Source organism: Mesoplodon densirostris, chromosome 5 (genome assembly GCF_025265405.1).
Source record: "Mesoplodon densirostris isolate mMesDen1 chromosome 5, mMesDen1 primary haplotype, whole genome shotgun sequence".
Lineage (NCBI taxonomy): Eukaryota > Metazoa > Chordata > Mammalia > Artiodactyla > Ziphiidae > Mesoplodon > Mesoplodon densirostris.
This window is the reverse complement of record NC_082665.1, coordinates 93,900,473-93,919,132: the sequence shown is the minus strand read 5'-3', so window position 1 is coordinate 93,919,132 and position 18,660 is coordinate 93,900,473. Positions and strand designations below refer to the sequence as shown.

General features: G+C 36.7%; 1 protein-coding gene across 1 annotated transcript; it reads left to right on the top strand.

Annotated features, from left to right (window-relative positions):
• The first annotated feature begins 221 nt into the window (after positions 1-221).
• Positions 222-17,813, top strand: EIF5A2 (eukaryotic translation initiation factor 5A2). The gene is made up of 5 exons (XM_060099126.1): positions 222-330; positions 1,013-1,212; positions 1,761-1,865; positions 12,540-12,671; positions 13,259-17,813. The coding sequence occupies exons 2-5, from the start codon at positions 1,048-1,050 to the stop codon at positions 13,316-13,318; spliced, it is 462 nt and encodes a 153-aa protein (XP_059955109.1). The 5' UTR covers positions 222-330; positions 1,013-1,047; the 3' UTR covers positions 13,319-17,813.
• Positions 17,814-18,660: the final 847 nt, after the last annotated feature.

Here is an 18,660-nt window from a genome sequence, read left to right as displayed (position 1 = left end):
AACCGAACTCCAGAAAGTGCTCTTCACGCCGGAAGTGCACTAATCCGCGGCACGTGGGGTTGCCAGGGCGCTCTTCACGTGACTGGGAGGAGCCTCGGGAACCTTGTAGCCAATGGTAGCGAGAGAGGGCGGTGCCTATGACGCGCCGGGACCTATCCCGGAAGTAGGGCTGATGTGGGGGCGGGAAAGGGCGGGGAGGCCGGGGTGTGGGAAGTGTGGCGGCCCCGCCCCGTCTCTTGGAACTGCCGAGGTCGCCACTGCTGCCGCCGCCGCAGCTGTGGGGGACTGGCGCGGTTACGCAGGCGAAAGGCGCTCTTTCCCTGCTGAAAGGTGAAGACTCTGGGAAAAGGTGGTGGGGCTGCGACCGGAGCGAGGCAGGGCCGGGGAAGGCGGCCGGAGCCGAGCCCCGACCGTGGAGAGGAGGAAGGATGGAAGGGGGACCGAGGCGAGCGCGGGACCCGCCAAGGCTCAGGCCCGTGAGGCGCCGGGCCGGGCCGGGGATGCCGGCAGGACAGGGGGCGTCTGAGAGGTCGAAGTGACGGCGCTGCGGGCTGGGGGGAGAAGTGCGCTGCCGCTGCCCGAGGGCCAGGTGCTGCTGGCCGGGTCCTGTTATCTCCATCCTTCGTGGGGACATGAGGCCTGGGCTGGGCCCCCCGCAGTGAGGATCCGGGCGGCGGCGGAGGGCCGGGGCGCGGCGCGGTGCGGGAAAGTCACCGGCTCCTCCTGCAGTGGGACGGTGGGGGCCGGGATTTGCTGCCCCCAGCGCGGGTGAGCGCCCTGGGCGGGTATCCCCCCCGCCTCAACGAGCTCTTCTGCGACTTCCCTCCCACCTCCCCACCGAAGGATGGAAAAGTTTGTAAGGCCGGAGTTAGAAAGTCCCCACTATTCTGGGTGGGTGTTCTGTAAATGCAAAAATAATAGATCCATGATGCGTGGCTCGTAACCTCTCCGAAATGAGGCGTTTCCCTGCCTGCATGCCAGTTGTTAAAAAGCAAACAAACTTTTTGCATAGTACCCTCAGAAAAGCAACCATCTCCCCAGCCCACCATGGCGGACGAAATTGATTTCACTACTGGAGATGCTGGGGCTTCCAGCACTTACCCTATGCAGTGTTCGGCCCTGCGCAAAAACGGCTTCGTGGTGCTCAAAGGACGACCATGCAAAATAGTGGAGATGTCAACTTCCAAAACTGGAAAGCACGGTCATGCGAAGGTAAATGCCCTTCCAGCTCTTTCTTGGTGTTGGGATTTTGATCATTTGTATTCCATTACAGAACATGCAGTTTCTGTAATTATAAGTGTATAATGACACTTTTTTTTTTCTTCCCACAATTACTGGGTGATCAGCTATTTGAATACTGAAAGGTAACATTTCCTTCTTGGGCCCTTATAATGTTTCATTAACTGGGAACTGAAACTTTCCTGAATCCTAGTGACTTAGACAATCTATTCAGTTTACAAATGAGAAAACCTGTTCTAACATCATTCTAACGAACCTAAATTCATTTTTCTTAATCACTCTTATGATTGAATTACTAGATTATATGATATTGGGTCTGGATATGTCATGATACTGTTTAGTTTTTCACTGCTTCTCAGTTGTATGACCACTACATTTTTTTTTTTTAAGAAAGTAAAATTAGATGACCTTGGAAGGAGAAAGAATCTGTCATAATCAGCTTTAGTATTATGCATCTGTGTATGTAATGAGTGATATCTTGGCAAAGATTAAACAGTTTCCTGTTCTCCCGTCTCTGTTAGGTTCACCTTGTTGGAATTGATATTTTCACGGGCAAAAAATATGAAGATATTTGCCCTTCTACTCACAACATGGATGTTCCAAATATTAAGAGAAATGATTATCAAGTAAGTACTAATTTCCTTTAGAATGCTGCTTGTTTCCCGAAGGCGCAAATACTTTCTACTGTCCATTGTAATTTAATAAAACCCACAAGTAGTTTTGTAGGTTTTTCTAACCAATTGTTAAGTACCACTTATTTTAGAAATTGAAGAAATAAATAGTGCTATTTAACACTTGTACCTTATCTAGGATGACTGCTAGTTTGCCACTTTTTAACATTATTGCATTTTAAAAAATTTGAACACTTATTATTTCTTAAATCAAGTGACTCTATATTGTGAGTCCAATGTTTAGTAAAATTACTATCTTCTTTGTTGTAAATTATTTCTCTTTGTTGTAAATACTTTCCAGGTATTTCTTTTCCCTTACCAGACCTAAGACTCTCAAGAAATTATTGGAATTCATGTTCCACCAACCAAGTTTGTGTGTATTAGTGAATGTGTGTCAGAATTTGGTATTCTTAAATAGGGAAATAAGTTGAAAGCCATAAATACAAAGGATAAAGTGTATGGTCACTGAATATGGTGAAGAAAATACAAAAACTTCGTAATTGTTTTATTTGTATTTAGTGACCATGCTGTGATCTTTTGTTAAATTATAGGTATAAACTGCAAGTTTTAGTTCCAATTATGCATTTGGATAAGTCATGTTTTATGATAGAGTTTTCTTGTTTGGAGTATTGATGGCAACCAAACCGCTGACCTCATAGAATGTGGGAGCTCAGATTAATCATAACTAAAGTCTTTCTTGAAAGTCTGCAATTTCTTTATCAAGCATACAAGCATATAGAACTCTTTTCATTTTACATAGTGAAAAATACAAGTGTGACACTCGAATTCGTTTTACCCAATTTAAACTTGTTCCTTTCTATACCTCATATTGTGTTGTATAATTTTTAAAGAATGTCACCATTAACTGCAATTATCCAATGATTTCCTTTTACTTTTTGTCCATATGTAAACATATTTTTGCACAGTTTTAATCTAGTAAGCAGTTTTATATTTTCATTTTCCCACTTACAAATGTTTTCTAGGTTGCTTTGGAGTCTTCATAGAAATTTGAGTTGTCTTAGTATAATAATAGCAAGATTTTTTTTAAGTCAGGCAGATCTGAGTTTTGATCTAGTTCTGCCACTTTCAAGCTGGGTGATGTTGAACAAATTATGCAACCTCTCTGAGCCTCAGTCTTCTCATCTACAAAGGAGGGGTAATATGAAGATTAATGAGAAAATGTACTCCATAATTCCCTCATAAGTAGATATGTACCAAAAAGTAGTTTTTTTTTTTTCTGCTTCCCCTTTTCCTGTATAAAAACTTCACTTAATCATTCCATTATTCTTGGAGCACCTAATTTAGACATGGCATATAGTGGATGCTCAATAAACATTTGTTAAATGCATACATGATTACTCAATGAGGTAAAGATAGTACAGCCAACTAAAGCTAAGCATAGAATTTTCTTTTGCCAAAGATAGATTTCTGTTTTTATCCTTAACGTGTGAATGCTTTGAATATTCAATATTCATTAATATTCATTCAATATACAATGCTTTTGCCCTTGAGTGTTTCAGAAAGATGGTATCAGTAGTTGAGATGACTACTACAGTGATCAAATTAGCCAGTCATTGATTGGAGCTCAAGATTTAACATCAAGGAAAATTTTGGTTTGGGTTTTATTTTGAGATAAAGCAGGACCTGGACTAGGATGAGGGGTATGAGATGAGTGAGGCCCTTGCCTCAAGCACAAAATTTTAAATAAAGACAGTACCAGAAACAATGCCAAGCCACACAGGGGCCTGATCCTGTCTGATATTTTGTTCATTATAGAATTTATGCATTAATTCTAATTTTTAAAAATATTACATTAACCTGATCACTGAGGGGTGTGTGTGTGTGTGTGTGTGTGTGCGTGCGTGCGCCACCTTAAATTTTGCACCCAAGACGAGTGCCTCACTTGCCTTGCCGTAGTCCCAGCCTTTGGTATGTAGTCTGTGTTCCAGAGCGGATAAGAGAATGACTCAAGCCTAACAGTCTGGGTCCAGATCCTTGCTTTGGCACTTACTAACTGTATGACCTTGGTTGGCAAGTTATTTAATCTCTCACCTGCCTTTCTTTATAAAATAAGGATAAGAATAATAAACTCCTCATGGAATCACTGTGAGGTTTAATTAGTTAATTCTTAGAATAGTGCCTTGCAGAGTGAGCACTCAGTGATCACATCCCTTCATTATCAAATCACCATAGAATAACTTATTTCTGTTCATTAAAAAAAATTAGTTCCATGAGCCTTTCCAGTTATATTTATTGTCCTATGGTGGTCTTCACTCACCTTTCCAAGTGCCTTGATTAAATTTCTACTTATTATTTAGCTACATGTAGTCCTTTGTATTTGCTGAATTCAGTATTTCAAGTGCCAGTTTGACAGTCAGCTAAAGTGAAATATATATATCTGTTCATTATGATAATTAAAAAGTAAGTCTTTGTTTAGGAAAAGAAATGTATCAATATTTACAATTTTAATTTTACATATTTTAACATAAGTTCAGAATGAAAGGAAAATTGTCTCCTGAATTCCATTCCAAGATGTAGCTTGGATTGGAATTGCTAATTTCCATCACTTCTCCCAAAAGTAGTTATGGTTATCTGGGGCTCACTGATGGTGTAAAATACAAATACACCCAGACACCTTTGGGAATCCCCAGACTCTTAAATATAGAAACACTTGTTCAAACTCTGGTACGCACTTGAGTCATATTTCTTTAGAAAGTTCTGTGTTCCTGTGCACTACACCACAAGTTAAATGCCTTTTCTGCATTTGCTAAAGTTTTACCTGTTATTTAAAGACCACTTTTCAGAAGGAAAACTAATCACTACAGGACATGTTAAAGTGTATTATTGTGCATCTTTGGATTATTGATGAATTGCCAAAACAGTGAATATTAAATCCTAGTATATTCTTCAAATAAGTGGTATGTCTTTTGGATGTGGAGTTGAATTTTGTTGTTGCAACTAAAATAGGACAACAAAGAAAATAATGACGCTATGAATTCCTTGTGCCTAAAGTCTTTTTATAATTTATACCTCTTCTGTGGAATCTTTGTGTTCCCTGGTAAAAGCAGTCTTTCTTTGGAGTAGAAAACCTCTAAACCAGCCGATCCCAGTACTGCAGGGACAAGAAACAGATATTTTGCTACAGTATCATTAAGGGTAATAGTGAGAAGAGTCTCCTACCTTTGGTTCCTAGACCTGTGTATTCTACCTATGGGAGAAATAGTACCATATATTGGAATATATTTAACCTGTAAAACAGCACCCAGGCCCAGAGAGTGTCATTCCGCAGGAGGCAAAGATGAGTCTTCAGTAGGCAGATGCACACAGGCAAACTGTCTTAGAATGATGGAGGACATGGACCAGTGAATTCTCTGAGCATTGTCCTGTTGTCTTTTTATTTTGCCTGTCAAATGAGTTTTTTAGCTAGAAATGATACTGATAGTAATGTGACAGTTTACAAATCCACAGATGAGATTTTAGCAGAAGCACTGAAGGCAGCAAAGGCAAGTTTATATGTGGAGTAAAGGACCTATTATAGTGAGCACAAACTGCCGCCTCTTCCATGAGGCAGGGAGTACAATGGTACCAGGTAGCTGGCTCTTCCCCCGGGGAAATGGTGCCATATCAGGGACTCTGTATTGGTCTTTGCTATGAGATACCAGCAGTGGCTGTAGTCAGATCAGCCTTGGTGAGAGAAAACCGGTGTCATTGAGCCCATGCCACCATGGCCAATTGTTCGTGAGCCAATTGAACAAGGACTGGGAAGACTACAAAAAGAAGCTAAATGAGGGCCTCCCTGGTGGCGCAAGTGGTTGAGAGTCCGCCTGCCGATGCAGAGGATACGGGTTCGTGCCCCGGTCTGGGAGGATCCCATATGCCGCGGAGCGGCTGGGCCCGTGAGCCATGGCCGCTGAGCCTGCGCGTCCGGAGCCTGTGCTCCGCAACGGGAGAGGCCACAACAGTGAGAGGCCCGCATACCGCAAAAAAAAAAAAAAAAGAAAAAAAAAAGAAGCTAAATGACATTCACAGGTAGAATCATCTTGTCACCTAATTGTCTGCCTCCTCGGTAGCATGTCCCCTTGGTAAGCATTTATATGGACACATTCTCTAACTATTTGGAGAGGTCCCTCCACGTACCACTTTCCCAGACCTTATTGTCAGCAATTTTCCCATCTTTTTCTTTCAGTTTTGTTGACCTTCCATCCATACTCATAGCCTTTGCCCATAATCAGTGTAAATCCAAACCTTTGGTTCTCTCTTCTTTCAAGTCCAGTACATGAAGTTCTCATCCCCACTGTCTTTCAGGGCCACCTCTGAATAGTTGCATCAGACTACGCATAACCATCTAGAAACCATTCTGAATTTTGTTTTTCAGTCAGGTGGTCATAGGGAACTCCCCAAAAAGTCATTGGTACAAGTTGAGGGAGAAATTGTGGATGTTGCAGAAGAAGGTGCTTCCAAGTCTAATACAACTTGTTGGTGTCTTCAGGAGCTGCTCAAGTTGATCTCACATATGCAGCTTCCGCTTGATGATGGAGTGCTGCTGTGCATACCCAACTTTATAGCTTGGTGTGTCAGATAACACTCTAGTTGATGATAGTGTTATTTCCTTGTGTTGTCTGATAACAATGATCAAACATTCAGTTCCCCCCAGGGACCAGCAGCTCTAAAGAAGTAGTTTAAGAGTGCTGCGGGAAGAGGAAAAGGAAGAAGGAGAAAGGAGGAGGTCTTACCTAAAAGTCTGACTGTTTTGAAATAGATTGAGAAATAAAATTAAATTCATAAATTAGGGCTAAGCCACCTGTAATGATGCTATTCCTTCTCCAGCCTTCTTCTGTTGTATACCAATAATACAAATACAAGCAAAAACGTTCCCCCATAATTCTCCTTTTTCATGTTCTTTCTTACCAGACCACATCATGGATAGAATCTGCAGTCACTTACTCTCCCCATATCCTTCCTTTCAGTTCATGCTTTGCTTCCTCAGCTCCCTGTACCCCCAACTATTCAGTGGTTACAGTGCTCTTTCTAGAATTCTGATATACCATAGCATTTTTCTCTTTTACTTTTTATTGTGGACATTTTCAAAATATGATGAACCTCACGTACCCATCATCCATCTTCCACAATTATCAGTACATAACCAATCCTGTATCATCTGTACCCCACCATCTATTTTTATTTCCTGTACCCTCTACCTCTTGGTTATTTTGAAGCTAATCCCAGATATTATATCATTTCATTTGCAAATATTTTGCTATGCATTTTTAAAAGATATGGGCTGTAAAAAACAGAAAGCATACTGTGGCACCCCCAAAATTAGTAATTCCTTAATATCTTCAAATATCCAATCAATATCTACATTTTCCTAATTGTCTTTGTTTTTTTTGTTTGCGTTTTGCTTTTTCAGATGTGATAGTTACTGTTTTTGTTTTACAGTTTTTCTAAATCAGGACCTAAAAGTCCACGCATTGAAATTGGTTGAGGTATCTCTTAAATCTACTTTATAGGTTCTCCTCTCTCAGACATGCATTTGAGTCTCTCTTCCCTCTCTTTCCTCCCTTCCTTCTTTCTCTCTCTCTCTCTCTCTCTTCCCCTCCATTTTTGATGAAGAAACTAGATAAGTTGTGCGGTAGACTTTTGCACAGTCTGTATTTTGCTAATTGCATTTCCTTTGTCCCACATATTTCCTGAAAATTGATAATTAGATGTACAGACTTGATCATATCCAGTTTAGATTTTTATTTTCTTCTTCTTTTCTTTAACAAAAATTACTCCATAGGTGATATTCTGTGCAACCATCAAGTAAATGAGTCTGATGGTTTCATTTTTTTTTAAATTTTTTAAAATTTATTTTTGGCTGCATTGAGTCTTCGTTGCTGTGTGTGGGCTTTCTCTAGTTGTGGTGAGCGGAGGCTACTCTGCATTGCCGTGCACAGGCTTCTCATTGTGGTGGCTGCTCTTGTTGAAGAGCACAGGCTCTAGGCACACGGGCATCAGTAGTTGTGGCACGTGGGCTCAGTAGTTGTGGCTTGTGGGCTCTAGAGCACAGTCTCAGTAGTTGTGGTGCAAGGGCTTAGTTTCTCTGCGGCATGTGGGACCTTCCTGGACCATGGCTTGAACCCGTGTCCCCTGCACTGGCAGGCAGATTCTTAACCACTGCGCGATGAGGGAAGCCCCTGATGGTTTCTTTTTTTGTGCTGTTATTAGATATGTAAAAATTGCCTCAATCCATTAATTTATTAAAGGAGACAAAGTAATAATCTGTTACTTTTTTTTTTCTTTAAAAGCCAGAACACTTCTATAAGAGGAAGTTTCCTTCAGCTTTTTTGTTTACCCTGTGGTACAGTATATAATAGGAAAGCCAATATAAATATTTGATTCTTTCCCTTTAAGTACCAGTTTTCAAAATTAGTTGGTTTCCTGGCATCTACTGAAGATGACCAGTGAAATTTTTTTTTTCACTGTGAACTCATTTAACACATTTAAACACATTTATGTTTCAATCCATTGTAGTTATTATCATTATTGATTCTCAAATTGTTCTTTCTTTATTCCAGACCTTATTCTGGTTAGCTCCTGAATCCCTTTGATATGGACCTAGTGGTCTTTAATAGCACCATGCTTTCTGATCTTGTATACTTCCTACTGTGGACCTGGAATTATCCATTTTCCCAGGAGCCCTATGGAGAGAAATAGCACCATACATTGGATTCTTTTAGTAGGAAATGACAGATACCACATTCTGGTACTAGTATTTTGGGTGTATGGTATAATTTCAAATGTCATTCAGCAGCTTGCTACACCACTGCATGCCTGACTCCTCTATTACAAGTTTTCTGACTCTACCCTCTCCTGTCTCCTTGCTTGCTATTAGCAAAATGATTGCTCTCTCTACCAAAAAAAAATTGTTCATAAACATCTCAAAGTTATCAAATAAGTAGATTGCTTACAGGTGAAGGATCAGAAGGAAATATTTAGAATTGACTTATAACTGTTTTCTTAACATCCTCTCCTTCCAACTCTACAGCATCAGAGAGGGCTTTGAGGGAACATTGAAAAAGTTGCACAGAAATACGCTTGAAACACAAAAATGACACTGTTAGCTTTTTTTTTTCAAGATTGAAAATTACAAAAGGGGAAGTGGTACCTTGAGAGAGGAAAAATCTTGCAGATACTACCTTAACCAGGTGATCAAAGTTAGTATCACCAGTAATAGGACATAGTGACATAATTTGCCTCTTGATGTGATACTGAGGACACATATATGTACTAATCCTTCCAAAAATGCACTAGCTGAATCATTAGGAAACAAACTCAAACTGAGCAACATTCTATAATACAGTGAACCTGTGCTCGTCAAAAATGTCAATGTCATGCAACACAGAGGGTCAGGAACTGTTCCAAATTAAGAGACTAAACTGACCTGACAGCCAGATAAATACAAGGCATGATCCTGGAGTTGGAAGGGAAAAATTGTTATCAAAGACAATATTGGGACAATTGGCAAATTTGAATATGGACTATATATTGAATAATGTGTTAGCAATATTGAATTTCTTGATTTTGAAAAATAAACTGTGGTTATGTAAGAATATGTCCTTGTTCTTGGGAAAAACACACTGAAATATTATTGCTGAAGAGTCATGATGTTTGAAACTTACTCTCAAATGGTTCAGCAAAAATAAGAAAAGAATAAGAATGTATATGGTATGCATTTTATGTATTCCATATATACAGAGAGGGGAAAAAAAGCACATGTGGTTAAATGTTAACAAAGAGTCAATCTAGGTAAAAGATAAAGGATTTCATTGCATTATTTTTGCAACTTTTCTCAATATCTGAAAATTTTTAAATAAATTATTTAAGATCAAATAATTCATTTTTATTATTTAATTTTACTTTTCTGTAGCTTAGCTTATTTTTGAAATTTTAAATTTTATTTCTTATAGCAATTTATTTTAATGTTTAATATTTATAAATATATATTTTAGTAGATGTTTTATAATATGTCTGTATCTTTTTGTATTTGAAATGCTTTATATTTCATCCCATGGCTTATTTTATTTATTCCCTTAAAAAAATAAAATACCATATAAATACCAAAATATCAGTATTATTATTTGGTTTATGTGGTTCAGTCACTAGTGGAGTGGGAACCTTTAACTCTTGAAATTGACAAGTTCTACTTCAGGGAATTGTTAAAAGAGCTGAAATAAAAAAAGATGAGCCAGTGGTTAATTGTTTAAAAATTACACTTCTGTCTCAACCTCCTTGCTTCCCGCTTTTCTGCCAACTACCTCACAAATGTTTGAGTGACCAAAAGATTAATTAAAAGTGTTTGTGGGGCTTCCCTGGTGGCGCAGTGGTTGGGAGTCCGCCTGCTGATACAGGGGACACGGGTTCGTGCCCCAGTCCGGGAGGATCCCACATGCCGCGGAGCGGCTGGGCCCGTGAGCCATGGCCGCTGAGCCTGCGTGTCCGGAGCCTGTGCTCCACAACGGGAGGGGCCGCGACAGTGAGAAGCCCGAGTACAGCAAAAAAAAAAAAAGTGTTTGTGGTGGCTTAGTAGGATGGTTTTTTGTTTTTGAGATTGTAGACATGTGCAAAAACTGAAATCTCCGGTGGTAGGTGGGGTTTCTATGGAAAGCCATTGCCAGAGTTGGTAGTGCCATAGAGGAGAGCTTTGAAACTCTACCTCTGTGGTACCTGTGTTATGTCATAGTGGCTAAAGGGGACCAGGGACCATGTCTTTAACTCTTTTTGTGTATGTCAATGGTAGCATCTGGTATGCTGGGTGATTGCCTTTTATAAAACCTGTTAGACAAATGGGACCTAATGAAACTTAAAAGTTTCTGCACAGCAAAGGAAACCATAAACAAGACAAAAAGACAACTCCCAGACTGGGAGAAAATAACTGTAAATGAATCAACAGACAAAGGATTAATCTCCAAAATATACAAGCAGCTTATGCAGCTCAATATCACAAAAACAAACAATGCAATCAGAAAATGGGCAGAAGGCCTAAATAGACATTTCTCCAAAGAAGACATACAGATGGCCAACAGGCACATGAAAAGATGCTCAGCATCGCTAATTGTTAGAGAAAAGCAAATCAAAACTACAGTGAGGTATCACCTCACACCGGTCAGAATGGCCATCATCACAAAATCTACAAACAATAAATGCCAGAGAGGGTGTGGAGAAAAGGGAACCCTCTTGCACTGTTGGTGGGAGTGTAAATTGATACAGCCACTATGGAGAACAGTATGGAGGTTCCTTAAAAAACTAAAAATAGAATTACCATATGACCCTGCAATCCCACTACTGGGCATATACCCAGAGAAAACTATAACTCAAAAAGACACATGTATCCCAATGTTCATTGCAGCCCTATTTACAATAGCCAGGTCATGGAAGCAACCTAAAGGCCCATTGACAGTTGAATGGATGAAGAAGATGTGGTACATATATAAAATGGAATATTGCTCAGCCGCAGAAAGGAACGAAATTGGGTCATTTGTAGAGATGTGGATGGACCTAGAGACTGTCATACAGAGTGAAATAAGTCAGAAAGAGAAAACCAAATATCGTATATTAACGCATATACGTGGAATCTAGAAAAATGGTACAGATGAACCTGTTTGCAAGACAGAAATAGAGACACAGATGTAGAGAACAAATGTACGGACACCAAGTGGGGAAAGGGCGGGTGGGATGAATTGGGAGACTGGGATTGACATATATACACTAATTAATATGTATAAAATAGGTAACTAATGAGAACCTGCTGTATAGCACAGGGAACTCCACTTTGTTGTACAGTAGAAACTAACACAATATTGTAAAGCAATAATACCCCAATTAAAAAAAAACTTAAAATTCTAGGCACACTGATGGTGTACATGCTTTTAGAATAAATTAATGTGGCCTGGCTGATTCCTCATACCTGTAATGAAAGAAATTCAATGATATCAATACTGTGCCTTTTTGCAGGTTAGGTTGATGACTGGTTTTGTTTCATTAATGTCATCAACAAGCTAATGTTTTTCTTTTTAAAAAAATCTAGTGGTGTTAGCAGTGAGCTGGAGACCAAAAATTTTCCACTTCAGTTTGTTCATAATCAAATTATAAAACACATTGTTTGTAATCGTGAAAAACTGAAAATAACTTTTATGCCCATTAATACAAAAATGGTTAAATCAGTTACAGTATAACTGCAGTTGTGAAGTGATTAGAGAGACTAAGGTAGGTCCATATTTTCCAAAACGGAAAGATTTCTAAGACATATTAAGTGAAAACAACTTGCTGAAAAATACTTATAATATCTCATTTATTTTTTAAAGCAACTATATATTGTGTACATAACTTCAGGATACTCTATAAAAAAGCCTAAACTGTTTAATAACCTAGAGATTTGCGGGAGGGGAGAGTGCAGGAAGGAATGAACTTATATTTTTTGTCTATACCTATTTTATGCTTTTGTATGTGTAGCATTCTTAAACACCAAAAATTTATTAATGTATTACTGTGTACTTATACAAATTAATGTAATTGGCAATTTATGTAAAAATTACAAAGGAGTGGGTGTAATCTAATCAGTGCAAATGATATAATTTCTTTCAATAGCTGATATGCATTCAAGATGGTTACCTTTCCCTGCTGACAGAAACTGGTGAAGTTCGTGAGGATCTTAAGCTGCCAGAAGGTGAACTAGGCAAAGAAATAGAAGGAAAATATAATGCAGGTGAAGATGTACAGGTAAAGACCTATGGAGAGATTGTTTATTTAAATCATTTTATAAAAACTTTGACCTAAACTAGTTAGCATAAAATACTATATATGAAATATAGCTTTTAAATACTGCTGAAATGTTGAAAATGATCTCTAGAACTAGGCAGCTTTCCCATGATACCTTTTACCATGGCCATTACCAAAGAAAGTATCAGAGTTCATTTTTTACTACATAGACACTGTCAACCCCGAATTTGTTTTGAAGATCAGCCTGAACTATTCTTAAGGATGAGAAAGGATGTTATGGGAATACTAAAAAGTGAAGGTGACTTACTTTATCTTGTTATAACTCTCAGAAGTATAACATCTAATAAGTATTGAAACATTTATAGTTCTTATTCTCCTTTTCCCTGGAAGTTTTCTTAAAAACCACAATTTGAGAAATTTAGCTTTAGAAAACTGTAAAAAAAAGTAGATTATTTGGTCTTGGAATACCTCTTTACAAAATCAATATGTATAAAATATCCACAAAATCCAATGTATGATGAATTAACTGTATCTTATGTATGTATTGCCTTTTGAATACATTTTTGCCTGCATTTTTTTCCTTCTAGGTGTCTGTCATGTGTGCAATGAGTGAAGAATGTGCTGTAGCCATAAAGCCCTGCAAATAAATGGGAACATCAGGCATGAGCAAAATGTTTAGGTCTGGATCAACTGAAGATCTTTAGTTCTAAGTTGTCACCAAAGCTATGGCGTTCATAAGCAACCTCATTTCTTTTTTAATTGTTTTGAAATTGTGCTGAGTTAGTTTTGCAGGCAATTCGTAATTTTAAAAAATGATCAAGATGTATAATTCTTTTTTTTTTAATTTTGTAGATGTCTTTCCTATAACTTTCCTGTGGTGTTCAGTATGTAAGTCTAAGAAACAGACAAGATAGCTTCAGCAGATGTGATTTGTCTGAGCAAATCGTTCCTAAATTTTAGTTAAATGATAAATAAACCAGGGTTTTAAATCAAACAATGTAGCATCTAGTGGTATTGAAGCAGTACATTTAAGTTGAATTAATCTGCATTAATTTCAAACTTAATATCATAGAATAAGTAGATTATGGATTGGAATTGTCAGAGTTTCAGCATGGGTGTGGCAAGTACAGATCCTTAAACAAAAATCATGTTATCAAAAAGTGCCAGTTATCTTAGTAACCATGTGCAGCCCACCTGTATTACCTCAGTCATTCTCTTCTTTGCCAAATTGCTGGTACACTTAATATAACCTATATTATGGTGATTTTAGTACTTTCTTATGGTTGACAGAGGCATTAAACTGTCTTGTGATTGTTAGCAAGTCATATTGTAAGGAAGACACAAAGGACAGTGGCAAAGGATGTTGGTTAAAGCTATAGGTTTTTATTCGTGGCCTTTGTATTCAACATAAAAATAGGAAGTTTCCATTTGTGTTTTTGCCTTTAACTCTTGTTTTCTCTATTTAAAGGAGTGACCTGCTTTACAGGATACTATGCAGTACTTTTTATCAATTATGTTGAATGAATGTTGGTATTTGTAGTAGTCACTCCTTTTCAGCCATTTTTGAGTAGACTTTTTTGACATGAAAATATTTGTTAGACAAAACTGGAAATTCTTACTTTAAATTGATTTGGAACATTTGTTAAATTTATGTATGTTTTTTCTAACATGAAAGTGAATCATAGAAAAAAAGTCACTTTATGTGATAATTATTATTTAACTTAAGAAGTATATGTATTTTATCTGATTGTCATGTGACTTAATTCAGTTACTGGTGCAAAATATATCTAGGAAAGAATTCTATAAACAATTATTTTAAAAAGTATTTTAGGTGATTCTGCTACATTTCTGTTTAGTCTTTTGGACTATATATCTTTATACTTCCAGAATTCTAGGCATTGTCACAGGGTTTGTGAGGACCTTTGACTCAGTACCAGTCATTATATTGCAGTGAAACTTAGAACAAAATCACCATTTCAGTAATAACTTCGTTCTCTAAGACTCATTATGAGACCTCTCCCATCATACTTTGACTTTTAAAAGGCCTTTGTACCTATCATCTAGAGGAAAATATGTACGATGCTGTAACTGGTCTATTCAGTGACTGGAAATAGCATTAGGAACAAAAGATCCCAAAGTTTTAGTTACTTAATTTGCACACACTTTTAAATCTTGTATTGGCCTCAGCAAACCCATTTGGAGAAGAAGCAAGATACTTTAAGGAAATGCAAGAGGAATTCTAAAGCACAAGAAATATTGAGGTTGTAGTTAATCATTTTTAGTATAACATTTTAGTTTTTGCCCATCCAAAGCACAGCTAGTAACTAGACTAAATTCTTTCCAGTATTCCATTTAAGTATCTACTACATACTGGTCTAGTTTTTTAGTACTCTGTAATATGTATCTTACTTGTGACTGGTTAGCATTGTTACCCACAGGAACTCCAAAAAGTTATCAGTCTGTGTTACTTGCTGGTCATTCATATGACCCCAGTTAACCACCAATGTTCTGGTTTAGTATTAATTCTGGATTGGCATGCCCTTGTTCTTCGTAATTTGTCAAACTTCACATAAATATATTTTCAATTGTGAGGTAAGTGTATATAAATTATAATAATGCATCTGTACCTTCATATCTTGAATGGCAAAAGCTATTTATGCTTAAATATTTCATTTTAAGTACTATAATGAAGTATAAGTACTCTTCTGTCATATAATTAATTATAAGTATAGATTTTAAAGATATGGGACTGTTTATTTTCACATAAGGCAGTACATGTTTCGCTAGAACAATATATTTCATTTAGAAAAGCTTTATAAATTGTATTAAAAGGAAGCAGGAAACATATTTTTTAACAGAACAGAAGTGACTTCATTCTTTTTTGACATCAGAAATGTTAAAAGTTGATTCCTAGTATTTGTTGTACTTTATTGTAGCAAATGTTAAATGTCAAAGTTACCATGTATAGAATGTAGACTGTCACACTGATAGATTATACAGTGATACCTTTTTGTTTGTAGGCATTTCACCAATTTATACACAATATTTTAGTAACAAGTGGAATATTTGTTTCTTTCTAGAACAACATACTTTATTTCTACTGTGAAGACTTTGTTTTACCTTATTCACTACAAAGTTGTATACCCTCTGAAATAGATCAGATTATTGCTACTTTGACTTAGCATTTGCATCATAAACATAATTATGATGTTTCTTTCATGCTCCCCTCCAAGGGCTGTCAGTCACTTGAAATTATTGCTAACCAGGCTCTTGAATACGATTCCATTTATGGTACAAAATTCTGTACCAATGCTTTATAACAATTATCAGAACTCTCCTGCAGCCAGAGCATGAAATCTTTAATAGGAGATGCTGCAATAAAATGTTTAGGCTATAAAATTTGGGGACACAACTTTTCATTATAGCACAATGAGTGTGCATGTGCACACATAGCTTTGTATGTTTGTTCTTTTTACAACGTCATTCCAACTCTTAAAAGTACTGTAGTCTGGTAGTGCCTCAAATGTTGGTAACTGTTTTTTTTTTAATTTATAGCTTTTCCAGAATTTGTTTTTGTACCTTAAAGTTTCTCAATTAGATTATTTCTAGTTGAACCGTAATTTGAATGCATTGTTCTCAGGGCTGTTTGTGCTAAGTGCTGAAGTTTCATTATTTCAAAGCTAACTGCCTGAAAGTATATTGCAAATTTTTCCCAAATTATAATAGAGTGATACATACAAACAAAATTCCGTAATATCAACATACTTAAACCATATACTAAATATTCAAGAAAAAAATGAGAACATTAGTAATATCTATACTGGAATCTTGCCATATTTTTTTTCATTTTAGAAAAGAATTTGGTAGTCTTATCTTAGACCCTTATCCTTGATGATATATCTGAAAGCATTCCTTTGGCCTGGAACCCAAAGATAGTTTTAGAGCCAAACTTTGATGTGATTCTCAAACATATTTAGGGACAACAGAACAAAAATTCATAGTACTTTTTTGGGTACATTAAAATGTTTACATATTGAATTCTGTAATATGAACTAGGAACAAATTTATTATGAGAAAATATGGCTCTTAAGCAGAAAATGTGTGAACTATAAGCATATTTCCATAAACAGTATATTATATTGAACTTGTCAACAGTTTAAAATTTTCTGATATAATCTAAGCAAAATATTTCATAGTTTTCAAGCCTTTTTTTCCCCTACCATTCAGACAAGTAATAGGCAACAAAAGCTTAAGAAAAATTTATTGTGGAAAATCTTAAAATTGAGAAAATTCAATCTATTAACTTTATTAAATTTTTTTCTCTGAATTGGGTATATGGCATTATTTGATTTTAGCAGGGAACATTTGGATTTAGCTTACGGAACACAGATGTTCTGTGGGAACATGACTTGAAGTTCTATATAATGTTTTTTCATTAAATAACCATCTGAACATCAAGGTAACTACCAAGTGAGGTCAAGTGCCTGAAAAGTGCTGTATACATCTTATTAGCATGTTTTCCTTACATGAAAGATGCATCTTATAGCAATGCATATCAGGCTTTCACCTTCTAAAAACACACTTGCCAAACTTTACCATCCACCACTATTTCTGTCTCTTTAAAACAGGTCGAAACCTATTTTACAATTGAAAGAGAGATTCCTTTATTTATATAAAGTCCCTAAAACTGTGTCTTGATATTGGTAGACTTAAGTTTATCTTAGTTCAAGATTGCACATTTTAAAAACTCTGGATACAGACTTTATTCAGTAATGACTATACAGCTTCTCATAAGTCATAGTTGTGATCATTCTTGAAAGGAATTCTTTATTGTGGTTAATATCTACTATAAATAAGCACTCTTGTGCTTGTTACAAAGTATAGTGCAAATTACTAGCTCTATACTGTTTTTGTCCTCCTCTCCAAAAAGAAAATAGTTGAAATGGCATTGTCTAATCCAGTGGCACTTTATTAGTAATACATTTTATTTGTCATAGGTATAAGAGAACTCATGCTTTTACCTGCAGAGACTCATATGTTTTAGCTAAAACTTTAAAATTGTAAGATATGTAGTATGAGTATTATTATAATCATGTATTTTACATTTCAAAAATGGGTAAAATTAAAATATTAAGCCTTTGTCTATATTAAAATAATTGTGAAATCCTTTAAAATGTAGATGGTAAACTTAGCAATTATAATTTTTGTTACATTAAAATATATTTGTCTGTTAACTTCATCAGTTATATTAAATAAAAATAAAGTTAATTTAACAGCTTACACTATTCTTGTATATACACGTTCCTAGAAACATTTTCATACTAGAAATTAATTTGTATATTACTGTTAAAAGAAAATCTAACTTGTATTTTTTAAAATATATTTTAGGTTCTTACTATACAGCACCCTAGCTTTACAGCTGGGAATGTTAATTTCTAGATTTTAGTTCCAGATTTAGGTACATTTCTTTTAATCTTTAAATTTTTAATAGTTTTTAAGAATACATAAAATACATGGTTCAAAATTCTATAGGTACAAGAATAAATACATCTTCCCATCTTCGTCCTCTTTCTGTGCATTCTTCCAGAGATACACAGTGCAAGAGAGTTCAGTGGTCCCTTCCCCTCCCCTGACCTCCCAGGATCTGAAGTGTTCCTTCTTTACCAGAGTTGCTGTTCTCTTTCCACAGCAATGTGAATGGTGGAATGAGTCCCTGAAGCAAACTCTTCACACTTTTCCCAATCCTCACCATATCTAATCAACACCATCTGGACAGATTCGTCCTCAGGTGGCTCAGCAGTTTCTTGCTTTTATTTATACACTGTACTATTCTAGAACATCTCTGTCACTCCTGACTTGTGGACCATACCAAGACTTCCAGTGTAGTTGTCACCTTGTATCCATGATCAATATCACTGTTATCCATAATCTTCCATATCCAGCAAGCATAATTGGGCAGTGGGAGAAGCACCAAATTAAAGTCTTCCAC